Below are 18674 nucleotides of genomic sequence, written 5' to 3'. Positions count from 1 at the left end.
TTAGAAAATCAGACGCAGTCTTTCAGAAACCTGAAGGAGACTTGAGGATATAACGCTCATGAAAGATTAAGCTGGGCTTGAAAATCTGTTAGTGTGGAAGAAAAACATGCCTTAAATGCAGGTCCTTGGTGCGTCATGTCCAGACAGAGACGCTTTTACAGCACTGCTGTCAATGCAGGGTACAGGAGGGCTTCTTTTCCACAGGGACCTGCAGGTCCTATCAAAAGAAGCAGGTCTGCTGGAGGAGGGTGTCCGTGCTTCAGCCTATAATGCTGGTGTGTGAGTCCAAGCTCTTAAAGACACCATAAATCCCTTTCATAAAGGGGTAGGTCTGTCTAAATGCCAAGTATTTCACAATGCAGGGGTTTTAGGTGATGACAGCCTGGCTCTCTGCAGTCCCTGAAGGTGGTTTCATTCTCTAGACTCAGGCAATTTGGGAGTTTTAATGCATTCTGCTAAATATTGGACTTCCTCCTCTTCTCTCCCCACCCCAGTCTGTATTTCCTCTGAGAGGGAAATTAAGCTAGAAAGGCAGGATCCTGCAAGCAGCCTTCACCACATCTCTGACATTCCCAGAGCACCTCGGTCCCAGCATTCCAGGGGAAAGCTGCCCCGAAAGTGGGATTTCTAGAGACAGGAGCCAAGCCAGAGGTGCAGAGATGATTGGGTTTGTTTCCTAAATCTCTGATGCTCGACTTCTTTATTCTCTTCTAACACGGAAGTGAGAGGGTGCAGCATTAAAAGCCTTTATTGTATTTATTTGAAAGCATGCTATTTGCTATAGTAACAATACTGCAGTTTGAAGAGTGAATTCATGTGACATTCCTGGGCTTGGGTGGGATAACTTTTCCCTGTTTGCCATGTGAAGTGTGAACACCCACATGGCCAGCTGTATTCTGGACTTATTTATGAACTTTAAATATTTTAGTATACACCCTGATGCTGCAGTGGATTTAGGATATACTAGTCGCACAGCAGAATAGAGAATAGGAGAAAAGCCAAAATGTGGTATTTGTCCCCTTGTACTTGCTCACAATGTGCCTTCCTGGAAGCCACAGGGATGGGCTGGGTTCGTGAGTAAGCTTATTTAATACACCAAGGTATGGTGCACTGAAAGTACTAGAAATCAAAAAGCCATTTGTTTGCTTTTCCCATTAGGATGTCATCTCAGTGCAGTCACTCTGGGCAGGTAGGACCTCCTGGTGAGTGCACATATGAAGCTAGTGACAGGTCTGCTCCATCAATTAGCAAACTGCTCTGGCAGAATCCTTTAATTAGTGATTTCACACGATCTCCCTTGGAGTTGATGTGGTAAAGCTACTCTGCCCCTGACCAGCATCTGCTGAGAGGGTTCATAAGTCACATCTGCCGTCTCTGAAGTCAAAAGAGAGTTTCCACTCCGCTATCTTTCCCTCTTGTACTGCCACTCTTGGGTATTGCCACCTAGCTCACCATTGTCTTTTCATCTCTGTTCCAATTAAAGCTTTTCTTGCCCTGTTGCTCTGATCATGAGCCTGCAGGAGTTGGTGTTTCCAAAGAGTCCTGGGAAAGTTGTGCACCTTTAGTTACAAGAGATGAAGGCAGTGATCCTCATTGCGCAACGGGCATACAACCAAGATCAATCATAGCAGAAGCTCTTCAAGGACATGCTGATCACTGAGGCTCTGGCCATGTGTTTATATCAAACACTTGCTGGTCCCATACACCAAATCTTGTTGCATTAAAGATTGTAAAACTCAGTTCCTGTGGGATGGGGATGAATTGAGCATCCTCTGCTTGGCATGGGCTGCACTGGCTCGAGGCACAACGCCATCCCTGGCACAGACAGAGAGCAGATCAGTCCTGGGTTTCTTCAGGACTGTGCGGCTGATAAAAGCACAAAAGTAGCTTCTTTCTCCTGTTCCCTCTTTTTCTTCTACATTTTTGCATTGTCTTTCCTCAAGGGCCCAGGCATTTTGTATGGTGAGGGCATTAACACCTGACAATACTGCATCAAATGGATAACAGCCTGGTAGCCCCCAGAAAGAAGCAGAAATACTGATTTATGTTTGAGGGGCAAGGGGGAGAAAGGAAGGGAAAAGAACTTCATTTTTTTTAGTGCTTTAAGTCTGTTCTGCCAGCTCCTACAGCACCTATTACCCAAGCAATTACTTCGAAGTGCATTTATCATTGCAGCTGCTTATTCGTCAAGCGGAGGGAGACTTGCCACTTCTTGCCTTAGTTTAATCCTTACAGTCCTGTGTGAAAGACCTTTTTCCTCTCCTTTCCCAGTGTGCTTTAAAAACAGAAATACAAATAACATTAATTCCCGGTGGTCCTGGGTTTTTTGAGAACAAACCCAACTCCCTCTGCCTGTCCCTGGGCTTCAAGTGCTTCAGCTTCTGTCGCCCTGAGGGCTCTGCTGGTGCTCTGCTGCTTGCCTGTAGTTTGTGCTGTAAGGACTGCAGATTTTTCTTTGCTATCTGTGACTAGGAAGCCAGTTTCAAGCTCGGTTTGGAGTTGGCCAGTGGTCTGAGGAGGGTTTGGATTATGTTTTGACAAGGGGAGCTTTGGAAGCCCTGGTGAAGAGAGGATCACCAAGGCCAACACCAAGCTCCTAAAGAATGTGTTGAAATTGGACCTGAAAGCACTATTTTTCCCTCTGCTTTCCAGAAGTGACTTGCTTACATGTATCCAATTTTTATGCTGTCAGGAACGCAATATGGAGGCTATAATTATGGATTTAATACCTTGGTTTTCTGCTCTGTTGAATTGCATTAAAAATACCATGTTTGGTCTTTTAAGACAGCAGCTACTGTCTCTTTATCACCTTTGCAGTGAATATATTTGGACTTAGTATTTCAGAATATTTTTCCCCGAGAGAGGCTGTTACATTTCTTATCTCAAACAGCACTTCTGCCTGATGGGCAGGAAGCTACAGTCGTGCCAAATATCTCATTTATGCACAGAGGAAGAGCCCTCTCAAATCCCTCGAGTTATGGCAAGGAAAGATAGACATTTTAGGGAATGAGGAATAAAGTGTGGATCTGGGATAGGAGGAACGCGAAGAGATAGTTGAGTAACTGGTGCTCCCCATCCTGCATATGACACAGCTGCAGTGGAAAGTAGGTTTTGAGACAAAGAAATGCCTGATGCCGGTTTATTCATTGCTTTGCAGGTTTGAAACTTTTGAAGTGAACAGCTTTGAACAGTTTTGTATCAACTACGCCAACGAAAAGCTCCAGCAGCAGTTCAACTTGGTAAGGTCAGCTTGGAAATGTTCCATAAAAGTTAGCAGAAAATACGGATTTTCTTAAGGTGGGATTATTGTATATTTGCTTCCACTTCATGGCATTTACCTGCAGCTTTGCCAGATCTCATGGACAGCAAGAATATAGTCTTTATTCTATGATGCCATCTCACAGGTTATGATTTTACATTGCAGTTACATTAAATATATCAAGTTGACAATGTGGCTCAGCTTGATACCGGAACAGGCTTGAAATGGTTTACTCAGAGGTTCAATGATGGTTTTGAATAAGTAGATAGTTTGACAATTTTTCTTTTTTTTTTTTCTTTTTTTTTTTTCTTTTTTTTTTTTTTGTGTGTGTGTGTAGTTTCAGTCCTAAACCAAAGCCTGGTTGGTGGTGTGCTGAGTCCAGTTTTCCAGTGTGCTAAAAAGCATGGGTGGAAACCTGCCCCATTAAGTGTGGCTTAAACCTCTGCAACAAAAGCTCTGTATTAAATAGTAGGATTGGACACACTCCCTGTTTTTCACTTCAAATTGCCTCGCAAAACCCAGAGATTATACTATTTTATTAGATAGAAACGCTTGCACTGGAAGTGAAACCGGGAAGGGGTTGTCATCTGCTTCTTGTTGCCAGCAGGGAAAAAAACGCTACTAGTTTCAGGATACAAAGGAAAAATTGTTAAATATGAGCAGCTAAGTACTCCAGAGCAGTCTGGCACTTTGAAACTGTATAATATGCATGGACATGAACATTTCCAGTATATCTAATTTATCAGATCACTGCTGCTAAAAATGAAAAGTAAATTATGGACTGTATTTGCACCATTCATATCTTACTTAGTATGTCCAACTATCACTTCTGAAGCTTATTAATTCAAACTCTGAGATGACATGTTTGAAGAGATTTTTAAAAGCTATCTTTGAAGAAAAAAGTGCGTTTGAAAAATCATTTTTTAATATGCTTAGGGTATCTCAGAAATAGCCACAGACAATTTATCTGCTTGGGCAGATACAGAAGCCGGGCAAGGAGTTTTAAAATTATTTTTTTTCCTTAAAATAAAAATCTGCAATAGAAGTGTTCCTGAGTCAGATATTGCTGCTGATATCCCTTGTAGGATGATGGATGCTCTTTGTGAAGCTCTGCTCAGAGATGGGGGCACATGAACTCACACAGCTTGTGAACCTGCTGCAGGTCATTAGTCTAATCAGCAGAGCACTAAGGGAGAGAGGGATCTTTGTCAGCCCAAGAGATACATACATCGTTGCCATTTCAATATATGGTGTTCACCCAGATGTACTGATACTGTCATCACTTCAGTTGTTTTTTAGCAAAAGTCATTTAAAAACTTTTTGTTTCCTCCTGTCCTGTGGTTTCCTAGTGTAATGCTTTTATTTTTCTTAGCAGAACCTAGATTGAGTAAATGGCAGAGCCTATACAAAGCTGTACATGAGGACACCTAAAGCTTCTATGGCATCTGGATGTATTGACAGAATACTCCAGCAGGGACAAGTGGGTGAACAGGGAAGTTGCTGGTGCTGTGTTGGCTGGAGTCACTATCAGTAACTGCTGTTTTTCCATTCTCAGCATGTGTTTAAGCTGGAACAAGAAGAGTACATGAAGGAAGGAATCCCTTGGACTCTCATAGACTTCTACGATAACCAGCCCTGCATAGACCTTATAGAGGCGAAACTTGGTATCTTGGACCTGCTGGATGAAGAGTGCAAGGTAAAGAGGACTACCTACCTTTTCACTGGCATTTTTATTTCTATAAAAGGTGAAGAATGGGCTTTAATCTGTGGTATCTTGCAAGAGAGTAAATACCTTCTTACACATGCATTGCTGGTGTAGGCTCTTGGTATTTTTGCTTTAGGACCACCAAGACCCTCCATGGCAGATGTTTGCTACCAACCTGGGCACCTGATCTCTCCATGTGTTGCTAGAACTCATGTTTCTGGCCTGGCTGTACTTAGGAATAGTCATTGCTTTGACTTTTGATTCCTTCAGTGTTATCCGGGAGCTCCCTGTCTCAAATCTGATTTTGTCTCAAGGGAAACCTGAGTCCTCTTGTGATAGCTATTTTGGGTAAAGTTGATTGCATTTAACATACAGGCTTCAGATGCTAGTGATGTTGGGAGGATAGCTTGCCATCTTTTACTCAATCTCTCTCTCTCACACTAGCCTAAATTAAATCTTGCCAGAAAGTTGAGAAAACAGGCCAGAACCACAAACTTTCATGAGAATCCATAAGAAAGGTTGGACTCACTCATTCCTTTTTCAGTCATGAATTATCAAATCTATTTATGAAAAGAAATGTAAGATGGGAGATTTCCGTAGGAAGTTGAGATCCCTGTTTTGAAGATCTTTGGTTTGAAGAGTAGGTGGAAAGTCCAGAGTCTTTAGATATCATCATCTCAACGGGAGAGCTCAGTGTGATGCTGTGATGAAAAGGGCAGTTTATATCTCATCCAGTTCTGGCCTCTGCTCAACAATGATAATGAGGAAATGCCAGAGAGAGTGTTACCAAATCTATAAAACATATAAAACATTGTGATGCTGAGGATAAAGAAACTTAAGTGCTGCATGAATGAGCATCAGTCAGACAGTGGGAGGGTTTTCAGACCCTTTGACACAAAACGCTCTAGTGTGCAATAGCTAAAAGTTGAAGTTTGACCAATTCAGCCACGAACTGAGCCTTTTTAAGGCTTGAATAGCCTGGTGGAAGGGCTTTCCTGCTGGATGTGGGTGCCTTGTGAAGCCTCAGACTGGTTTTGCTGTGGTGCATTCAACAAGTTGTCTTTGGGAAGAGTTTCTATTGAGACTCTGATTCCGTGTCAACAAGTGTCCTCCTGATTGTGGGAGGGCGTTAAACATTTTTGAACAAGTGCAGGGAAGGGTGAGGCAGGGATTGATGGGAGAGCTGAAGCAGGGTAGGGCCCGTTTACCAGGATAGCCAAGGTGATAAGAAGGACAGACCGAACTCTTGCTGGGTTGGTGAGATCCATGGGTATGGGACAGATCCTGTGGCTCAAGAGTGTGAATGTCACATTGCATCAGAGGGAAAGATTTTTGGATCCATTATTTAGACTAGTGTCCCTGTTGGGATTTAAAGAGATGTGTGACCTGTCCTTGTCCGGGAGGGAGGTGACCTGTCAAGCGGCTGCTCTCTCCAAGTGACAAGGCTGCAGTCCCAGGCATGACAGGGCTGTCCCAACCTCAGGGCTGGTTCTTTGACCTTTTCAAATCCAGTCTTGTGAAAACTCCTTAAAAATGAGAAAAAATTAAACTTAATTCCGTGCCCTTAAAAATAGCATCTTACTCTGTGTTGGCTCAGAAGGAGGTCAGATAGTGCTTGATACTCAGCACTATTTCATTTGGTCTCTGTTCTTTTAAGCCTGGTAAATTCTTAAGGCACAAACCAGCTCCTGGGTACTGTAAAGTGTCCCTCATGCCATATTGACAGGTAATGCACTTCGCTCCTCTCCAAAGCACCTGGCACTGGTTGCTGCTGGTGACACGGCACTAGTTGGAGCAAATCCTATACATCAACAGTAATATGGGCGACTTTGCTGTAGATACACCTGGTACTACTGTTTTCCTCCATGTTTTGGGGTTCTTTTGTCTAAAAGAATGAAATGCAAGACCTATTCCCTGCACTCCATCAAATGCCAATTATCTGGGTATTTACCTGTCAGTGGGAATGCTGTCATTAGTCACAGGCTTTTATTACGGGCCCTGTAGTAGTCTCTTTTGTAATAACCTACAAGCGTTTTCCAGCTTTATGAAAATTTCAGCAAAGCCTGTCAGCCAAAAGCAACAGTTTATGGATGAAAATCTTTACCCCCCCCAGCAGTGGTTCACCTCTTGGGGAGAGCTGGCCATGACAGGCACAAGACCACAATAGGGTAATTGTAAGTCATCTTGTTAGCACATTCAGTGGCAGATAAATATACTGCAGGACTTGAAATGGGCATCGAGGGGGTCCTGGCAACATAATGAAACATTAGCGCAAAAGCGGAGGGTTTGTTGCTAATATTCTTGCTTCACAGTATGGATTTCTTTAAGTCTTTAATGTGAGATTGGGAGGGGGTGGTTGGGTATGTGCTGGAGCACTTCAGCTAACAAAAGTCATATGAGAGTCTTGTCATTGCTTAGAGAAGAACAGGACCAGACAGGCTGATTTTTTTAAGAGGTGTAAATTATCCTCAATGGAAGTTGAAAACCCTCTAAATAATGAAGTTAAATCACTGTGTCAAAGCTGGATGAGGTATTCTGCTCTTCAGGCTTAAACTACTTCCTCTGTTGGAGTGATGCTTGCCTTCTGTATGCTTCCAAAGTGCCATTAGGGAGTATAGTCAGAAGCTGCTGTGGATGTCCAGGTTTCTCCATAAGGTGTCTTGCTGTTTGGCTGCTTTCTTGCTTTGGCCTATGGTGTTGGGATGGGAGTGGAAATGGAAAAACTAATGAAAAAGATTTTCGTTAGCATGAAGTGCATCTAAAAGGGTTTCATTAAGAATGGGCTGGTTGTAAGGCTTGATGTGTTAATCACGGTATAATCTTGGTTAATCATTGTTATCCAAGATTTATTAGGGACCTTACTGAAATTCTTTCTGCTGAGGTGTGATGTGACCCTCAAGGATGCCAAAGGGGGATGTGTCTAACCGAAGACATAAGCTCCCTCATATTCTTGAACTCTCTTGTGGTTCTGTTTTGTGTTTTATGGCACATTGCCATCGTGTTACACTGTTAATGTGCCAAGTGTATTTTCAAAGGGTGCTCTTTAACCTTTCGTGTGTCCTTCTGTCAACTGCCAGAAACACTGAGGTCTGCTTCTAGCGGACTGGTTTTCAATCCTGCTTTTCTCTAAGCATTGCTGTGAACTTGGGTATTTGAGCAAATGTGTTTTCCTTGCCTGCAATAGTTAGGTTTTTAAACATTAGAAATCAGCATGCTGCCTTCCTGTGCTGCCCTGTCTTGTCTGGCTAACCCTGTCTTGTCTGCGAGATTTCGGCTCCATGAGCAGATACACGAAGATTGGACCTCTGGGCTTTCCTTTCAGGCATTCAAAGGCAGAATAACCTCATCTACGTCACGCTGTCAGCTTTTGTGACTTAAAAGTCAGACACATCACTTGCAGTGGAACATGTCTCTGGAGCGCGGATGAAGCCCAGGCCCTCTTCAGGATTTAACATTTAATGGAATAGTGAGAAAAGAAATAAAACACTAATAGCTCCTACTGTGTTTTAGATTATTAGGTCAGAATTGACCTTTATTGCTTTTATCCAGTTAATTGTCCTTCCATTGGAGGTGATGGTGGAGGGAATCTCACTCTTCAATCCATGCAATCCCAAATATCTCCTGAGCTGCATGATGGTCATGGTGGGTTCTTCACCCTAGGATGTTTCTGATACAAAAGCAGTGGACTTGAGCTTGGGGGGCTGATGCTGGCTTAGCTGGGTAGGTTCAATTTAGGGGAGATTTAGGTTAGATATAGGGAAGAAATTCTTTATTGTGAGGGTGCTGAGGCGCTGGCACAGGGTGCCCAGAGAAGCTGTGGCTGCCCCATCCCTGGCAGTGCTCAAGGCCAGGTTGGACACAGGGGCTTGGAGCAAGCTGCTCTAGTGGAAGGTGTCCTTGCCTGTGGCAGGGGTTGGGGCTGGATGAGCTTTGAGATTGTCTCTTCCAACCGAAACCACTCTGGGGTTGTATGATTTCGATTGCAGTAGCTCCTGGCAGGTCAGAGGACAGGAGACAGCATTTGGAGATGTGAGGTGACACTGGATAGGATTACGCTGCCGGACCAATTTTACACAGTAATGGGCACAGGGGTGGTGAATGCGGATGAGCAGAAGAGGTCACCTTGTGCAATTACTACTGTAAGGTTTTTCCCATTTAGAGATTTACGTGCAATACTTGCAAATCAGTAGGTTTCTCTTCCCCATCCCCTAAAAAAGGTCTTGCACTAATGAGATAGTCTGTAAATAACTTTCTCAGCAGCCTTAAACTGCCAAGCCAATACCAAAAGCTGTTACAGTAGTACACGTAATGGCCCTGCTAGTTTTTATCCCGAGGACTTGGTCCCTATTAGGTTCTTCTCAGGCAGCTAAAAATACCCAGGCTGCACAACAGTGAGCAGAGAGTGGTGTGGGTATGGTGAACCCCTCCTTCTGGGAGGCAGGAGTGATGCCTTTGAAGTTCATCTCTTAAATAAGCATCTGGCAGCTCAGGTGGCTGTGGTACTCTTGCTCTGCACCTCCAGCTCAGTCTTGAGCAGTACACAGCTAATGATAGTACCAGAAAGGATGTTTTTTACATGTAAATATGAAATACAACTGATGGAAAGAAACCCATCTGCATTTATAAAATGTCATAAACATACATGTCTGTTGCATAACAATTGTGTACAACAGAACTGCATAGAATTGCATAGTATTAGAATAATTGAATTGCTTAACTAAATGCCTTTCAATGTTTATATATAGTTTTGTGTTATTTCTATGTGTATCCATAAGTGGCTACACTAAGAACTGTCAAATATAAATACATCTGTGATAACATGGCTTGCAGGAGTGGCTGCTTCATTTAGTTCAGCCATTTCTTCCACTTAACGGGGATGGGAGATGCTTGTCACTGTGTCCAGAACCTTTCTGGTCTGCTTTGGTTTGCTGTCATTAAATCAAAGGCTGTTTCAAAGCAGCATTAAAAAACAGTTCTCTTCTGTCTCAAGTTTTCCTTCTTACTGTTTGCTCCTCCTGTTTCCTATGTCACTTTTCATATAAAGGTGAACACCTGATGGATGATCCAGAGCTTTCCCTGACGCTGCACAATTATTCTGTGGTTTCCAGGCTTTGTCCTATCTAATTTTAAATATTGCCTAACACTTTTGTTCTGACTCTTCTCTTTTTCTAACCTAAATAATCCAGTCAGCCATTTTTTGTTAGAAATGTGTGTGCAACCATTGCTGTCCTATTGACAGTGATGGCAGGTCCACCAGTCTGTGCCTTCTGCTGTGGATGGAGAGATGCAGATAAACCCCATTAGCTGTGGTCCCTACCCCTCAACTGCAACAATTTCTCTCTTTGTTTCCCTCAGTTTTCAAGAATTTTGCTTTGTGGCGAACTGATTTTTCTGGAAAAGTATAAAACAACAGTTATTTACAGCAAAGCTGCTTTCCTCAAATACCCTTATGTTTTTTGGAAAGCTTTGTGGGTATTGGCTGGTTAGCAGAGAGGGACAGAAATATACCCTAAAAAAATAAGTCTTTATGGGAAATGTAATCATAAGGGTATCAAAAGTTACAATTTATTATTATAGAATCAACGAATCCCAGACTGGTTTGCATTGGCACGGACCTTAAAGCTCATTCAGTTCCAAAGCCCTGTCACTAGACCAGACTGCTCCTGGTCTAGTGACAAAAAGCCCTGTCCAGCCTGGCTTTGAACACTGGCAGGGATGGGGCAACTCCTTCCAGTCAAGACTACCCCATCGTGCTCTTCCACAGACACTGCTAGAAGGTGTCCAAAATGCAATGTCCAAACTGTTCCCATACTACAACATGGGGCATGGGAAAGCTGCCTCACTTTCCTCCCCACAGCTTTTTATTTATCTCTGCTTTAAAGTGAAGAAACAAGATCCTAACTGTAAAAATGTATCTGGACTTCCCCTTAGCCTGTCCCTACAGGCCCTTGTCCCAAGCCCCTCTCCAGCTTTCCAGCAGCCCCTTTAGGCACTGGAGCTGCTCTCAGGTCTCCCCTTCAGGAGCCTTCTCTTCTCCAGGCTGCCCCAGCCCAGCTCTCTCAGCCTGGCTCCAGAGCAGAGCTGCTCCAGCCCTCGTAGCATCTCCATGGCCTCCTCTGCTGCTATACAGCTGTATGAAGTTAAAAAATAGTAGAACAAACCCAAATGATTATTGTGTCTCCACTCCCCTACCTTGCATTAACTGAAGGAGTTTACTGTTATTTAGCGGGTAAAACCTACAGGTGCTGACTAGGAACATGAGCTCAAACCCTACTTACAACTGCTGATTCATGGAAAGTAATTCATTTCCTTGCTGGACAATTAATGCCAATGCTATGTGCAACTGGGGTTAATGCATCCTGTGTTTGGGATCCAAATGACCTCCCAAGCCTCCTAAGAGAAAGAAGTTTCTTAATAATAATAATTTTATTATTATTTTTATTTTAATATTTTAAAATTATAACTTTGTTGTAATTATTTTTAATGAAATAAAACACAACCTCTTGCGTGTTGTCTCAAGTGGCTGTGGAACTATTTGGTCACCAAAAATTGCATTAAAAAAGTAATATTACTGCCTGAGCAATTAGTGTAAATTAATTGCAAATACACTTGTTCAATCTTTTTTTTATTTCCCCCTCCCCCCTCACGAGAGTTATTCAGGCTGTTGGAGCAGAACCACCATTTGGGTGGTTTTCACTGGAAATGAAATTTTACTGTGTTTATCAAGAGCTCTACAGTCTTGGAACTTGGACTTGGTGGTCCTACAGGTCTTTTCAAGCCAACCTGAACTTTTCCATGATTCTATTCTGTGATTTTAAGAATATACATGAAAATAAAATCGCTCGTACTCTGAGTGCTGGGGAATGGACTTTGTTTTTCAAATATTCCTGTAGCCCACATGGATTACATGCAGCCCCCAAGGAGGGCTCTTCCAAAATCTCCTTGCATCCCTTCTGCATGTCTGACCATGACTTTTTTTGGTCCATTTTCTCCCCATTCAGGTTCCCAAAGGCACTGACCAGAACTGGGCTCAGAAGCTGTATGACCGGCACACCAACAGCCAGCACTTCCAGAAGCCCCGGATGTCCAACACCTCCTTCATTATCCTGCACTTTGCTGATAAGGTAACCGGGTGCATGTCGTGTGTGCTGGGATGTGAATGCAGAAATGGGAAACGAATGGATTGGAAGAAAGAGCCTAGTGAAGGAGAATTAGTCTGTAGTACCAGTGAACTGCTTCTTAGTGATAGGGATGCCTGGTTGGCAGTAGTCTCGATTCGGTGCTCAAACCTAGATCAACTTGGAGGACTTCAGGCTCCAAACTATTGCACTAAGCTTTAAACAGTGCTTTCCAGAGGAGAGAAAAATCCTCTTTCTCAAAGCTGCAACAAATAGGTTTCTGTAAGGGCAGCTTGATGAAAGTGTGTCGGAAAAGGGAATTGCTTTTGAAGAGCAGGAGCTGCGAGCATCAGCAAGGCATGGTGGAGAAGAGTGCATGAGAGGTGACCATAGGCTGATCCCACCCTTCTGAGGGACGAGATGCAAGTTGTAGGACTCTACATCCCAGTGTCTGGTGCTGTAGCATCTTGTCCATGGGCTCCAGCTTCATTGAATCCCTGATGTGACAAGTGTCCTTCACAGCAAATAAACTTAAAAGGTTGCAGTTATCCAGAACACGTTTGTTAGAAAGGGAAACGTAAGAACAACCTGGGGATGTGTTCAAGGAGCCAGATGACGTGCAGGAGTTCTGATCTGTGCAGGGACTTCTCCTAACCAGGTCTGCTCTGAATGCAAGCACCGCTTTTCATGGCAAAGGTCAATACCTTTCCTTAAGCATGTGATTTTGCACAAGCATTGTTCATAAGCAATATCTCTTAACAAGTTTTCCTCTTTTTTTCTTTTTTGTGTATGCATGTCAGTTATTTTAGTCAACTTTGAATGTAAAAAATGAAACAAGATTTTATGTCTTTTCTAAATCCTTCCTTTGCATCCCAACCCTCAGCAATTCAGAAACAAGAGACATAGCCAGGGCATTTTGTTTATATTTATTGATCAGCTTACAAGGCATTCAGGAGTGAACAAAAGAGCATGTAGAGATATTGATAATCTTTGCATTTTTACTACTGGTTGCCATGGAAGTGCGGTTGCATCCCATATAGAGCAGTCATTAGACTAAGGAACAGTCTGTGAGGAGTTTGCTTTCGTTCAGATTCACTTTCTTTGATAAAGAGTGACCTTTAAATTCCAATTGGGCCCCCTTATTTCTCTCTTTCAGGTCTTTCAGGTTAACTCCTGACAGTAGGGGAGCAGTCATAGGTACTTGTCGTTGTGTGGCTCGACTTTAACCTCTGGGCTTCTTCCTTTGTCTCCTGCTAGGTGGAATACCAGAGTGAGGGATTTCTGGAGAAGAACAGGGACACTGTGTATGAGGAACAGATCAACATCCTGAAAGCCAGCAAGGTAAAAGGCACAAGCTGGGGTAGTGGTCCTGGTTGGAGCTATATTGACGCTGCTTCTTTCCAGTGCATACACTTCATACGTTCATGCCCAAGCCATGTCACAGCATGCTGTGTATGTGAACACGTAGGTGCCTCCGGCTGCTAACAGCAGCACATGAGGCAAAGGAGTGGGGTGTGGTGGAGTGACAGGAGGGAGCTGGGGGCTGTCGTTGTACCCAGGTGTGGATGTGCTTAGTCCTCTGCTCTCTTACACCTTGTTGGATGAGGTGTGTTGCTATGCTGTCAAGATGCATCACATAAACCTTTTCCAAACCTGCTGGTCCTCGTCGTTTTTGGTCAGGAACAAAACTGGGAACAGCTAGTTTTGGGGCATAGTAAATTCAACTTAACTCTTACTCAGAGCTTCCCACCCAACACCTGGCACCAAAGGTGTTCTTGGATTAAAAACCACTTCAGCAGTATAGTTTGTATATTGTGGATAGTGTTGCTGACCCTACCAACCTTCTGTATGAAAATGGCTGTTCCCCTTAGCTGTAGTCCATCATGGTTGGCCCTGTGACTTTTAGTTATTTTAATAATTAGGGTGCAAAAATAGGTTTAATATACAACGATGGAAATCCAGTGCAACTCCTAGACATTCCAGCTGCTGTACAGCTATTTTAAACTGCTGCCAATATAGAATATTGACAAATTAACACATTGATGGTCATGCTTGCTGCCACTCTTGTATTACAAGATTTTGTGCCATGTACTTTTCCTCTCCTGAGTATTGTACAAGTTGTCAACACGTCGTATGTTGGGTACCAAACAAGCTGTATTGACTGACCTCGAAAACCAGCTCTCCTGGTGAAGAGCTTTTTGGAACATGCGGTTTAAAGTCTCCCTCAGTCCTGAGGGCACTGAGCTCTGCAGGCTGTTGGAAGGAGAAAAGCAGAAGCTGTGGAGCTCTGCAGGCTTTGGCATGGGTTATGCCTGCAGTAAATGAGCCCTTGGCAAGTGGGCTTCAAGCTGAAGGGTATACAGTTGCATGTATGAACACAGCAGGTTTTATGCTGGCTTCTGCTACTGCACTGTTCTTTGCCATGGGCACTTGAGTGTTCTGCCTGCACTTGGGTGGGTTGGGTTAAAAGCGTCAATAACTGACATCTAATGTGGGCTGCATCAAAAGGAGCGTGACCAGCAGGTCAAAGGAGGTGATCCTGCCCCTCTGCTCTGCTCTTGTGAGACCTCACCTGGAGCATTGTGTGCAGTTCTGGTGTCCTCAACATAAAAAGGACATGGAACTGTTGGAACAAGTCCAGAGGAGGCCACGAGGATGATCAGGGGACTGGAGCACCTCCCGTATGAAGACAGGCTGAGGAAGTTGGGGCTGTTCAGCCTGGAGAAGAGAAGGCTGCGTGGGGACCTCAGAGCAGCCTTCCAGTACCTGAAGGGGGCCTATAGGGATGCTGGGGAGGGACTCTTCGTCAGGGACTGTAGTGACAGGACAAGGGGTAACGGGTTAAAACTGAAACAGGGGAAGTTTAGATTGGATCTAAGGAGGAAATTCTTTCCTGTTAGGCTGGTGAGGCACTGGAATGGGTTGCCCAGGGAGGTTGTGAATGCTCCATCCCTGGCGGTGTTCAAGGCCAGGTTGGATGAAGCCTTGTGTGGGATGGTTTAGTGTGAGGTGTCCCTGCCCATGGCAGGGGGGTTGGAACTGGATGATCTTGAGGTCCTTTCCAACCCTAACTATTCTATGATTCTATGATAATAAGTCCTTGTTGTTTAAAACCAGATCAAAAGCTCCCTCCTGCCACCTTGAGTCTTTCATTGGCAGTTGAGACTTAAAATGGCCTTGACCCTTAAGGAGTTAGTATGAAAACCATCCCTGCAAAATCCAACACTCCATCCAGCAGCCAAAATTGAGACTGCATGACTCTGAGCACCTTTATTTCCACCAGACCTTATGTGTGGTGTAGCAAAGGAACGTATCTGCTTTTCTCCAAGCCATCTCAAAGCTTCCCCACCATGGGCCACTTCACTAACTTGCATTTGCTTTTTTTTCTTCATTACAAATTGTGAATCTCCCCCTGCGTGTTGCAGCAGATGTGTTGTGCATTCAGATATCTCTTATTTATGCCACCTCCCTTGGGTTTAATGCTGGGTGTGACCTTCTAAATGCCACCATAAAAGAGTGTGATGAAGGGAGATGGAGGAAGTATTATTTTTAGGAGCATTTTAAACATGAGTTTGTTCCTGACCAAGGTAAGAGAGATGAGAATGGGAAATGACTTGAGCGTCATCAGTGGTTTGCCCTGCATCTCAGCAGTGAATTCATATGAAGATGGCAAGAGGTACAATTTTCTCATCCATGGGGGTAGTTGTGAGTTTAATAACTGTGAAGCTGGGCTTTAATAATGCCCAAATCAAGAGCTCTTTGTGTTCAGGAAGCTCCCAGTTCCCCCAGGGTGAAAACTGGGCATGATCAGAGCTTATTAAAAATACCAGGTAACCTGCAGGAATAATTGATGCTGTATAATGAATTATTTAGCAAGTGCTGAATTTGCTGTTGGAGGTAGTGCTACAGAGCAGTCAGTGATAGGGTTTTCTGTCAGACTTCTCCCCACAGGTGCAGAGGTGTAACTCACTGGAGTAGTGAGTTGCAGAGTGGTGGGGATGGTGCCACCTGTAACTTCTTGCTCAAAGTAAATAAATGTATAAATAAAAGCTGAAATTGTTGTCTCTCTTATGTAGGGACCATAATACAACATCAGAGCAGGCTGGGCTTTGGTTCAATAGCAAAAAAACCTCAAAACCCTGCTCCTTGCCACTGGTTTGCTTGACCTAAAAAACCATTAATGTGTATGCCTCAGGACCAAAGATTTGGGTTTACCTGGCCTGCAAACTAAGCTAATGCACCTTGGGATAAGGTGTTAGGACCTTGCGAATGCACAGTGGTGGCTCTGTAGGTGACACCAGCATCTCCACTGTGATCCAGCCTAGAACACTCTCAAATACACATGGCTCTGAGAACATTTGGGTGATAGTCTGATGAACTATGTGCCTTTGAGGCATTTCTTTAGTGACATGGGAGCAGCAGCTGCTGTCAGCCTGTGCTGATGCTGTGCCTTCATTTCAGGGAGGAAGAGCAATGCTTCTCATGGTAGGAGCATCGTCATGCTCCACAATCAAAGCTTCCAAAACATGATCCTCTGCTCTTGCTTTCCCTAGCCCCGTTGGCTGGTGGATTCAATTATCTCGACTGTTTTGCTTCTCACCTGCCATGCGCTCTCCATCAGTATAAACAGATAGATATGTTTGTTTTCTTTGGCTGTAAAAAAGCAACCTGGTTTCTCTGAACCAAAACAAGCAGCAGTGCCAGCGCTGAGTCTGCTGCTCAGATGTGCCAGTTGGACTAAAACTTAAGCTTGTGCTGCAAAAGGCTGTGCTATGAGGCCTTCATCCTGTACTCAGGATCAGGCCTGCAAGCAGTATTCACTGCATTCTTCTTTATATCCTCACTAAAGTGATACACAGGGCAACGGGGAACACTCAATTTAACAAGTCAAGGACTTAAACACTTCTCTCAGCGAGTGCATTGCTGAAGAAGCACTCCCACCAAGGCAGAATTGCCTTCTGCTAATTAGAATGCAGTTACTGCCGTCAACAAGGTGGTGAAAGGGACTTTATAAAGAAGCCAATTAGTTTTGTTAGTGCTGATCAGCTAAAACAGTTGAGAGTTGATGTTCTTTGAATTAAGGAGACTGATTTGAATACTGACTGAAAGCATACAGGCATGCTGTGAAGTTATTATGTCCCAGTTCTCTGTAATTACAAATAAGGGAACCAATGGTTTTGACTCTGCCAACTGGGAAAAAGGGATCTATCCTTGCTTATCCCCCAATATCTGTGGAATAAATGCTGGGCTGCTAAAGACCATCTCAGTTACACTATTTTTTTTTTGCATTACACAAGCTGAAAGCTCACTTCTGAGGTTCTTTTTGAGTGTTTGTGCAAGAGCAAGCAGTGCTGTTATGAATAGCAGGTGAACGAAGGGGTCAATGGCATGCCTAGCTGTGTATTGAGAAGATATTTTGAAATCTGAAATTACAGCTGAGGATTTCACCGCTTTGTCAAGCATGAGATAGTAAAATGGAGCCTGTGTTGGAGGTCTTCCAGCATTAAGCACTTTGCCACCCAGGCATCCTGTGTTTGAAGGAGTCAAAGGCAGTGACATGTCATTGAAATACAGCTGTGAGGATATCTTTTTTGGGGGGAGGATAAAGGGTTAGGCAAAGAAGGTTTGAACCTTAATTCTGGTAGGAAATGAGTGAGCTGCAAAGATACAAATAGTGAGTATGAAGAAGAACCTGAGCGGGTGCCATTCTGGAGCCTGCGAGCAATTAGCTAGTGTAATGCAAAGAGTTTCCTTTCCACAGTGGTATTTAGGCTGCCATGCTAGCAAGCTGTGTGAACAGCCTGTGAGACCGGGGATGGAAATGTTCCTGTCAGTCCAGGGATGTGGCAGGGAGCCAGGCAGCCCTTTATAGCACGGGGCTGTCTGTTAATGTCTACATAGTGTTAAACCCCTGCTTTCTTCTCAGGATCTTAATGGATATACAACTAAGTTTGGCTTTTAAATGAGTTTGGGATGGAGGCAAGAGCACCGTGCAGTAAGCTGCTGCCTTGTGCCGGTGGTTTTGTGTGGACAAGTGAAGCGTGATGTTGATGCCTTCTCCCATGCTCCAGAGTGGGCATTGCTGGTGGTGTGTGTGGTGCTGGGGCAGCGTCATGCGTGCTTTGGCAGTGTCACCAGGCTGGAGCCCAGCTCAGCTTCGTGACAAGTGACATCCCACCTGGTGACAGTGGTTTTTCCTTGAAGAAAACTCTTTTATTGAAGAATTTACTGTTTGGATGTAAGTGCAGCTTGGCAGGATCTTGGCAGGAGCATGGCAGGAGTGTGGGTGCATAACTGGATCCGAGATGTAAAAATTTAACATCCTTGCTAAACAGACCAGGTTATGACTTAGTACACAAGTTCCCCACAAAACCCAAACAGCACTAACTGCGTTTGCCAGCTCACCTGGTCTGCCACTCATGAAGTGGAAATGTTGCTGCTGGCTTGCCAGAAATCCCAGACTTCAGGGATCTGAGCAGCTAAATGCAGTGCTTCCAGGGCTGCAGAGTAGCGGTCCTGCTGTCGCCTTGCTCATTCATGCTGAATGCAGGTGATTAGTGAGGAAGTGCTGGCTTCTTTTAATTGTTTGGAA

At 44.0% G+C, this 18674-nt stretch overlaps 1 protein-coding gene across 3 annotated transcripts in view; it reads left to right on the top strand.

Annotated features, from left to right (window-relative positions):
- Positions 1–18674, top strand: part of MYO5B (myosin VB) — a 157490-nt gene that overhangs the window by 69983 nt on the left and 68833 nt on the right. For all 3 annotated transcript variants that reach the window (XM_065663542.1, XM_065663541.1, XM_065663543.1), the window contains exons 11-14: positions 3158–3239; positions 4815–4955; positions 11966–12088; positions 13340–13423. In XM_065663542.1, the coding sequence (XP_065519614.1) occupies positions 3158–3239; positions 4815–4955; positions 11966–12088; positions 13340–13423 (430 nt within the window). The remainder of the gene's footprint in view (positions 1–3157; positions 3240–4814; positions 4956–11965; positions 12089–13339; positions 13424–18674) is intronic.

Source organism: Lathamus discolor, chromosome Z (genome assembly GCF_037157495.1).
Source record: "Lathamus discolor isolate bLatDis1 chromosome Z, bLatDis1.hap1, whole genome shotgun sequence".
NCBI lineage: Eukaryota > Metazoa > Chordata > Aves > Psittaciformes > Psittacidae > Lathamus > Lathamus discolor.
Note: the sequence above shows the minus strand (reverse complement) of the source record. Positions and strands in the feature narration are given on the sequence as shown.